General features: G+C 56.8%; 1 protein-coding gene across 3 annotated transcripts; it reads left to right on the top strand.

Moving 5' to 3' along the window:
* The first annotated feature begins 358 nt into the window (after nucleotides 1-358).
* Dhh (desert hedgehog) lies at nucleotides 359-5,398 on the top strand. Of its 3 annotated transcripts, none has more exons than XM_004638624.2 (3): nucleotides 359-1,710; nucleotides 4,310-4,571; nucleotides 4,769-5,398. In XM_004638624.2, the coding sequence occupies exons 1-3, from the start codon at nucleotides 1,408-1,410 to the stop codon at nucleotides 5,392-5,394; spliced, it is 1,191 nt and encodes a 396-aa protein (XP_004638681.1). In that variant the 5' UTR covers nucleotides 359-1,407; the 3' UTR covers nucleotides 5,395-5,398. The 3 variants fall into 3 exon arrangements, with proteins under 3 accessions (XP_004638681.1, XP_023579287.1, XP_023579286.1); XM_023723519.1 differs by lacking the exon at nucleotides 359-1,710 and adding an exon at nucleotides 3,427-3,930; XM_023723518.1 differs by lacking the exon at nucleotides 359-1,710 and adding an exon at nucleotides 3,427-4,053.
* The last annotated feature ends 4,223 nt before the right edge of the window (nucleotides 5,399-9,621 follow it).

Below are 9,621 nucleotides of genomic sequence, written 5' to 3'. Positions count from 1 at the left end.
TGTGCTAGGCAGGTACTCCCCACTGAGCCACATCCCTTAAGAAAAGTTTGCTCTTTTTTTCTAAAGTACACCAAGTTGCTATGAGTGCTTGCAGTAGAGTGGGTGAGGGGAGGGTGCAAATTCCACAGATACTTGCTGAGCACCATACTGCAGGCCAGGCCTTTAGCCTTGAGATCTGTGATAAGCTGTGGTGAGACCTGCTTTGTCTAGAAGGGCGCCAAAGTAACACTGTCTGAAGGAGCAGTTAATCGCTGCTTCATAAGGGAACATGGATGGGCAATGCTGAGATACCAGGGAAGCCTTCTTAGAGGAGCTGACTTACAGGGGAGGTTTTGTTTTGTTTTTGGTGCAGAGGACTGAACCCAGGGCTTCCAGCTTGCTAGGCAAGCATTCTAGGAGCTGATTTATAAATGATGGAAGTTACTGGGTGGATCTTTGAGATGTGGCCTCCTGAGCCCTGTGCTGGGGCCTCTTAAGAATGAGGACTTTTCAGTGCCCACTGCCCTTTGGCAGCTTCCAAATGACAGCTCATTCCTTCATAGAGAAGTGGGGTTGCATGTCTGGCAAGGATTGAGAGAGCCCAAAGTTGAGACTACTAAGCCAGGCTCACTACCAAGTTCTGTTCCTCATTCTGGGGAAATTCCCAGTGGAAGACTATAAAGTTACAAGGCGAAATGGTCCTCTGGGACCCATGCTTCCAGTGCTGGTTACTGTCAGGTGCCAACCGAGTTAGGTTTGGGGAGGTTCACAGAGGAAGAAGATCTGGTTGTACGCTCAAAGGATTTGGCTGGCCTTGCACAGAAATTGGAACCCATACTTCCTGGATGACAGCAGAAGGCATGGCCTGCCAGGGTAGGCTTTGGAAGAGCAAAGACCCAATTCAAGCGTCAGAGAAGGATTTGGTTCCAAATTTAGGCTTGGAGGTAGAAGAGTGCCTATCCAGGCAGCCAAGGACTGTAAAGCTACAAGGATTTCCTAGGCAGGTGCCTGCCTGGTATCCAGGATAGAACACACTTCTGTGGAGAAATGGAACTGTGGTGACCCGCTAGATACCCCGCCCGGGTGCGAGGGGAGGGACAGTCCCCGGAGAAGGGCGGGGGGCGTGGCCAGGGGCAATTGAGGCGGAGCCCGGGCATTCTAGCAGCACGAAGACTGGCGGCAGAGACGGGCTGGGCTGGCAGTCACCCACGACCCCCCTTCACCGCTATGGTAGCCCATCAGTAGCAGGTCCCAGGCCTCCCAGACATGTGGGCAGAGCTGGCGGTAGCCAGGTGCGCTGAGCCACGAGAACTCTAGGGCACTTGGGACGGCTCTGCCTGCTGTGCTCTGGCGCCTGTGGAGATGTCCAACTGACAGGAGGGCTCGAGAGGACAAGAACGCGCCCCATAGCCCAAGCCCGCTGCACCCATGGCGCTGCCAGCCAGCCTGTTGCCTCTGTGCTGCTTGGCACTTCTGACACTGCCTGCCCAGAGCTGCGGACCCGGCCGGGGACCAGTTGGTCGGCGCCGCTATGGGCGCAAGCAGCCTGTGCCGCTGCTCTACAAGCAATTTGTGCCCAGTGTGCCTGAAAGGACCCTGGGCGCCAGTGGGCCAGCTGAGGGAAGGGTGGCAAGGGCCTCCGAGCGCTTCCGGGACCTCATACCCAACTACAACCCTGACATCATCTTCAAGGATGAGGAGAACAGTGGTGCTGACCGACTAATGACGGAGGTAAGGAGGGTCTCTTCCCACCTGTGCCAGGACACTGCCAACTCTGTTCTCCTCTGGCAGCCTGAGCCAGGCCTTATCTGCAGGGACTTTAGTCTTAAAGACCTCTCCCAACACTGTCCTCCAAAACTAACCTGCTGGCTGGCAGTGCTTTAGGACGTGTCCCAATGCAGAGCTGGGATGGAATGGGGGAGGGCCCGACTAGTGAGAGTGAAGCTGGGAGGCTGTGAGGGCGGGGAGAAGAGGGTGGAGGATGGAGGCAGGCGAGACGGGAAATGGCCGAGGCGTGGACCGGGGGTCAGCCACCGAGCCAGGCAGGAAGGGCTGGGGTGAGCTGGGGGCCAGGAGTTGGCTGGCAGTGGACAGAAGGCTCTACCCTTGGCCTGGCTCCTGACCCCCATTGTGGAAAAGCTCTACGGCCAAAGCGAAGGGACCAAAGGGACTAGGAAGGAGACGGCTAGTGGTCAGGTCAGCGCGTCCTCCAGCCCATAGGCTGGGCAAGAATTGTCTTGGGCATGTGACAGGTGTCTTAGAACCCAGACAGGGCTATTCTGGGGTGTAAACGACACAGGGGGCATCCTCAGTGAGAATAGATGAGCCCAGCTGAAAATCAAAAGGGCTGAAAGCTCAGTTTAGCTCAGAGGCTTTTCTTCGAATTAAAGAATTAAACTCAACTAACGATTACTAGCGTCTGCTGCAGCCTGGTGCCAAGCCCAGTAGGGGTGAGGTGGCCCGTGCCGTGGAAGAGAAGTGGCAGTTCTGGCCAGTGAGCTGGAGTGTCAGAGCTGAAAGAAAGCTTGGAACCACAGTCCTCCACCCTGCACGTTCACTCCTTCCACATATGAGAGCTGGGTTCCAGGAGGAAAAGCAATTCAATCAGTCTCACAACAAATTAGTGGCATTGCGGGAACTGAATTCAAAACTCCGATTTCAAGTCCTATACACTTTCCATTACACCACCTAATTGTGTATGGAGAGATGAGGTGGAGGGAGAGGGAGGGAGACGGATTTCCTCTGATTAACTGCCATAGTTTTCCAGGTTACTTTGTTAGGAAAACCTGTCCAAAGGAGAAAGAATTCCTTCTGGCTTCTGCCTGAAGCCTTCCTCCTACCCTGGGACCCAGAAGGGGATGGTCCCTTTGCTTTGCCTCTTTGGTCATGGGACACTATGGCCCTTTCCTCAGACTGCCACCTGCAGCAGAGGGGGCAGAACAAGGGACAGGCCCAGAAGGGGCGCTGACAGGCCTGCGAACCCCCTCAGTCCTCTTTCTCTCCCACACCCTGGCTGCAAAAGGCTTCCATTGAGTCGGCTCTGCCCTGGGCTGCTGCCCCCGCAGATCACGGCCTCTCAAGGGGACAAAACTGCTAGAAGCTAAAAGGAGCGACCACGCTTCCCGCCGCCCTCCCCCGCAGAAGTCGGGGGCGACCAGGGAAGGAGCGCAGGAGGGAATGTGTTGCTCTGGCAGTGAGGGGAAAAGCGGGTCCGAGGTGGGAGGTGAGCACAGAGGAGGCGGCTGCGCGCTGTTCCTCTCGCTGCGTCCGCGCTGCGGCGTGCACCAAGGTCTCGGGCCGGGACTGGAGCTGTAGAGATAACCGCGGCCTCACGCCCCCACAGCCCTCCAGCGACGGCCGCGTCTCCTGCTCCTCCTCCTCCACCTCCTCCTGCTCCTTGGCGCTCCCTCCCAGCAGGGGGCCCCAGACCCGCTCCGAGGCGGCGCCCGCCTGGTTCTCAGGTGCAGCTCCCGGGGCTCCCGCTGCCTCTGGTAACTAGAGGCAGAAGCGAAGACTCCTCGTGGCCGCACAGCCCAAGCTGCCCCGAGGCCCGGCCGCGCGGGGGGAGGGGACCGGCGGGCCGGTGCAGAGTGAGGGGCGCGGCTTTCTGCCCTTTCCTCTCTGAGCCCGGGCGGCTGAAAAGCGTCTTTGTGGCCGGAGCTGCTGAGTCCGCTTCTCCCAGCGCGTTCCCGGCCTCGGCCCGGGATTCTCGCTCGCTGAAGTCATCCCGGAGAATGGCTATTGTGCTCCGCGCGGCCCCCGCCACCAACCCTTTTTCCAACAGCCTGGATCCGACAGAGCTTCTCCTGGCACCTCTGCGGGGGGCACCCAGGCCACAAGGGGTTAATGCCCGGGGCCGAAAGGAGGAGGAGGAGGAGGAAGGAAGGAAGGAAGGAAGGAAGGAAGCGCTGCCCAGTGCCAGGGAAGGCGACGAAACAAAAGATGAATCAGGTGGAGGGAGGGTGGCCAGGGCCCCGGCGGGGGCCAGACTCAAAAGGGGCTCCGCTTGGGGAGCCGAGCCCTCCCCGTTCTGGCCCTCGCTCCTGCTGGGCCGCGGTCCCCGAACAAGCAGTGGTGAGGGCCCACCTCGGCCAGCGGGAGAGCGAGCCAGGTGGGGCATCCCCTGGTACCCTCAGAAACGACCCCACAATTTCCCAACCGCATGCCCGGGAAGGGACGCGCAGATTGACATCGACCCCTCTTCGGAGTCTCGCGGGTGGGGTGTGGGGAGGACCTGGGGACGAAGAAGAGTGCAGGCTCCGGCGGAGGTCCCTTTTGGCCCACGGCGATGGCAGTGCTAGGGAACAACCTGACTCTCATTCTTCGCCAGCGTTGCAAGGAGCGGGTGAACGCGCTGGCCATCGCGGTGATGAACATGTGGCCCGGAGTGCGCCTCCGGGTGACCGAGGGCTGGGACGAGGACGGCCACCATGCCCAGGACTCGCTGCATTACGAAGGTCGCGCCCTGGACATCACCACGTCCGACCGCGACCGCAACAAGTACGGGCTGCTGGCGCGCCTGGCGGTGGAGGCCGGCTTCGACTGGGTGCACTACGAGTCGCGCAGCCACGTCCACGTGTCGGTCCGAGCGGGTACGGAGGGCAGCGGGCGTGAGGTTCGCCCCCAGGCCCCTCCGGGGAAAGGCGGGCCAGCGCCCCGCCCTTCCGCTCGTGCCCAGGTTGGGGCCACACCGGGGCGCCCTGCCCGGGCCGGCGAGATCTGCGTCCGGCCTGAGCGCGTCCTGCGGCCGCCGCGCCGTTGCAGCCTCTCTCTGTGCTTGTGCCTGCAGATAACTCGCTGGCCGTCCGCGCGGGAGGCTGCTTTCCGGGGAACGCCACGGTGCGCCTGCGGAGCGGCGAGCGCAAGGGGCTGCGGGAGCTGCACCGCGGAGACTGGGTGCTGGCGGCCGACGCCGCGGGCCGCGTGGTGCCCACGCCGGTGCTGCTCTTCCTGGACCGCGACCTGCAGCGCCGGGCCTCCTTCGTGGCCGTGGAGACCGAGCGGCCTCCGCGCAAGCTGCTGCTCACGCCCTGGCACCTGGTCTTCGCCGCTCGAGGGCCCGCGCCGGCGCCCGGCGACTTCGCCCCGGTGTTCGCGCGCCGCCTCCGCGCCGGGGACTCGGTGCTGGCGCCCGGCGGGGACGCGCTCCGGCCGGCGCGCGTGGCCCGCGTGGCGCGGGAGGAGGCCGTGGGGGTGTTCGCGCCGCTCACCGCGCACGGCACCCTGCTGGTCAACGACGTCCTGGCCTCGTGCTACGCGGTCCTGGAGAGCCACCAGTGGGCGCACCGCGCCTTCGCCCCGCTGCGCCTGCTGCACGCGCTGGGGGCGCTGCTGCCCGGGGGCCCGGCCCAGCCGACCGGCATGCACTGGTACTCGCGCCTGCTCTACCGCCTGGCGGAGGAGCTGCTGGGCTGAGCGCCGCCGAGCCAGGCGGGGCGGCGGCCGGCGGGCCGGCGGGCGGGCGGGAGGGGCCTTCGGAGACCTGGCGGGGTGGACTTGGCCGCGGGAAGCGGCCCTACGCCTCGGTAGGTGGAGCTGAGGGCGGGCGCTCCGTAACGAGGGCTAGTTAGCCTCCTCTCGCCCGAGCTGCAGCCCTACGTGGTAGTTGTATTTTATTTTCTATTTATAAATTGTAATATAATAAACTGCTTGCCCAGCAGCCAAGGTGGGCGTCTGGGCCCGGCGTTAACACCGCCGGACGCGGCCCACCACTGATGTCTGCTGTTTATCTGAGGTGGGCTAATAAAGGGAAGGCTTCCAGGAGCTTATTGGAAAACACCTCCATTCAGAGGCTGATTCACCGCAAAGGGGTGCCAGCCCGAGCCAACACCCTACTTCCGGCTCCTCCTCCTCCCTCAGGGGGTCTTTGGAACCCTTTTCCTCCCCGCGGAGGGGCGTCCCAATCCATCACAACAGAGCAAGGCGTTTTGCTCCGGTGTGGGCTGCCGGTCGCCTGTCCTTCCCGCCTGCATAAACCCGGCATTCTTCCCCGATGCTGTACGCCGAGCTCGGAAGGGCCAGGGTTGCGCGGAGCGGGAAGGCGCCCGCACAGCCTCGCTGTCCGCAAGGGCTCAGGCCTGCGCTTAAGGCTACTTAGAACAGCGCGGTCCTCTATTGTTAGCAGCCTGGCCCCTCCCCCAAGCTACGAATCGGCCTGGCCCTCACCCACCTTTGTGGTGCAGTCTGCATGGCAGCGATTTTTTTTTTTTTCCCTTGGGATGTCTGGGCCAACTGATGATCGCTGGAATCCATGGGGAATAGCTCGCATTCAACACACGTGTGGCCTAAAAAAGCACCTGGACAGAGGGCTGCAGGGAACAGGTTTCCATCTTGGCTGAAAACAGGCTGCCCCGGCAAGGGAAGCCACAAGTATTACAATCTGATTTCCTTTCTTGATCGCCAGCCCTGGTTGTTGTTTCCGCTGCTTCCTCCATTGTCTTTCCTCTCTCTCCTCTATTATTGCTGGTTTTGCTCCCCTGACCTGGATGTTTGGGAAGATTTGAGCTCCAACAGAACACCTGGAACCCAGCCAGGCAGGTGCCCATGAGTTGGGAATAGAAGCGAGAGAAACTGGATTGCTCTGGAAGGGGAATGTCTGGGGTGTGAGAGACTGTCGAGGGTGTTTAGTAATTAATCCCTGAGGCCAGACCCTACCACTTCTGCCGCTAAATAGATTGGTCCTAATCTGAGCTCAGAGGTCCCTGCTATACATCGCCCCCTTGTGGCCATTAAAAGAATTCTGCGTTTTTGCTTGTGGATAAATGGACGTACTAGGCCTGTGCAGAAGAGTGTTCCAGGAGTCTGAGGTGTAGGGTGCGGCTTGTTAAGAGGCGGGTGGCGAGCCACAGGTGTCATCAGCTGGCAAAGCAAACGCTTGCTCCTCTTAGGGAAAGCCTGTGTAGACCCCGACACCTTTGCATCCTTCTTACCAGGTGAGCTATGTGGCACCTGGACGCTGGAGGCCTAGCGCCACAGTGTACGTGTGGCAGCCTGGGCTTCCTTACACATTGACGTTTCCTCCTCATGCCCCTCACTCCCGTGCCCCTGCAGTGGTGTTTTGTTTGGAGACAAGATCTCACTATGTAGCACAAGCTGGCCTTGGACTCGATCTCTGGCCTGGGCCTGCCAAGTGCTGGGATTACAGGTGCACCTGGCTGTGACCCTTGAGTTTAGAAGTCAAGGAAGTAAAAGCAAATTGAGTCCCAGAGAGTGCTTGATGAAGACAGGATTTGGACGTGGTCTAAGTTCACAGTGTTCTTCCATTCTCCAGTGCCATCAATCTTCACCTGTGCCTGTTGCTGCCCTCTCTTACTAGTCTCAGAAATGCATCCCAAACTGTGGGTCTTTCTTCTTGCTTTTTTTCTTTTTCTTTTTTTTCCGCGGGACCAGGAATTGAATTCAGGCCCTTGTGCTTGCCAGAGAAGCACTTACTCCACTGAGCCATCTCCCCGGCCCCTTCTTGCTTTTTTTCTAAGCCTTCTCTTGTGTCTGTCAAATCCTGATGCCCTTTGTCCTGTTGCCCAGACAAGGCTCATCTGATAAACTAATTAGTCTTTCTGCATTGATAAGCTCTTTCTTTTTAGTACTGTTCTTAGGTAATGCCTATATTCTAAAAGCTAGTTGAAAATAAAGTCTTAGCCATAAAACCATAATGGTGATGATTTCCAACATCTTAATACATTATGCAAGGAGCCACTTGGGAGGTGTCTTACTTTTCTCCTTGATGAGACAAAATACCCAACACCCAAAGTTAGAGGAGGAAAGGCTTATTTGGCTCACATGTGTAGAGAATGTCCATAGCTGGCAGGGTGGCTTTGCTGAGGGGCATCAGGGAGGAGATACAGCCCGTGGTAAATCAGGGCAGGCAGGCAGCAGTGGCAGCAGGAGGCCTGCCTTCTCTGTCTCCGCATCCACCCAGCCTGCCCAGCCTCTGGGTGGTGCTGCCACACTCGGGTGGGCTATCTCATTGTCTATACTCAGGACTGGACCAAACCAATCAGTAGACTAATTTAGTATTACAATGTCTTTTTTTTTTTTTTTTTTTTTTAAGTCTATTTAGTATAGGGTCTTACTACACAGATTGGACTTATAGTGATCCTCCTGTTTTTCAGCCTCCCAAGCACTGGGATTACAAGCATGCGCCACCACACCTAGTCTCAATCAATGTCTCAGTATGCCTCAAGGGGGGTTGGGGAGATAGCTCAGTAGGATAAGCACTTGCCTGGCAAGCGGAAGGGTCTGAGTTCAATCCTCAGTTACCCCCCCCCCAAAAAAAAAGACTGCTCAGTATGCCCCAGGGGTGGGGCTGGCACAGCTTGCAGGGGATCTAACACCAGTCCCTGCATCTACTTAAGCAGGCGCTTACACAGCCTTAATTCCAGCATCAGAGTCCCAGCATCACACACTCTAGATCCAGTCACCTCTGAAAAGCCACCTGTGACAGATTGAGGCCTTGCAGGGATATCTAGACACAAGCCCTAAAACGGGAGGAAAGAGTAGACCTTAAATTATATCCTCAGATTTATTTGCAGGCCTGAGGCTAACTTCTTGCTCCCCACTGCCATCCCCTTTTTTTTTGTTCCCCTGAGGACCTTCCCAGGAAAATCTATGAAAAGCAATGCACTTTGGCGCATGCATGTAATCCCAACTACTTGAAGGCAGAGGCAGGAGGATAACAAATTTAAGGCCAGTCTAGGCATTTTAGTGAGACCTTGTCTCAAGATGAAATTAAAGGGGCCAGGGAGATGGCTCAGTGGAATAAGCACTTCCCTGGCAAGCACAAAGGCCTGAGTTCAATCCCCGGTTAAAGATGAAAGGAGGAAAAAGAAGCTGGTAATACCTCGTTGGAGAGTGTTTGCTTAATATGCAAGAGGCCCTGAGTTCAATCTATAATACACACACACACACACACACGTGCACACACACGCACACACCTTATGACTCCAAGCAGGGAAATGTGCCATCTCCATGACCCAACCCACTCAACACCTTTTTTGATTAACAAGGTGTGGGAGTCAGATGGGCTTGGGGATAACGCCACTTTCCCCACAGGACCTGGATGCAAATAGTTCCTGATGTGGAGTGCGGACTTGCAGCTGGTATCTATTCTTCTTTTTTTTAATCTTCCATTTCCTTGAATGGTTTCTATTCTTTTTTTTTTTTGGTGGAACCCGGGATTGAACTCAGGCCCTTGCACTTGCTAGGGAAGTGCTTATTTCACTGAGCCATCTCCCGGCCCTGGTTTGTATTCTTTGCATCCATTTTTCACTGCTTTTTTTTTTCTTCTTTCTGCTTGTTTCCTTTTCTCCCCAACACTCTAGTAAAAACATGATTAGTGCAAACATATAGGAGTCTAGTGATACCTACAATTCTTGATTTTATACACGCCTTTAGAAGATGCTGCATGACAGCTTTGAGTTTTAGAACTAAACTATAATTAAAAGTAATCTTTTGAAAATTTGTGAAGCATTTTGTGGTGACTCTGGCAAGATGTGCATACTAAGAAGCTAGTGAAATGCTCCCCAGTGCTGGGATTGCAGGCGTGTCCCACTGTGTCCAGCAAAAGCTATTTATTCTTGCTTATTGCCTTCATGGAATCACCATAATTTCCTTCTAGCTTTTTTTTTTTTTTAGGTTTTTTTT

This window comes from Octodon degus, unplaced genomic scaffold (genome assembly GCF_000260255.1).
Source record: "Octodon degus isolate 3935 unplaced genomic scaffold, OctDeg1.0 scaffold00100, whole genome shotgun sequence".
In the NCBI taxonomy this organism is placed as follows: Eukaryota; Metazoa; Chordata; class Mammalia; order Rodentia; family Octodontidae; genus Octodon; species Octodon degus.
Note: the sequence above shows the minus strand (reverse complement) of the source record. Positions and strands in the feature narration are given on the sequence as shown.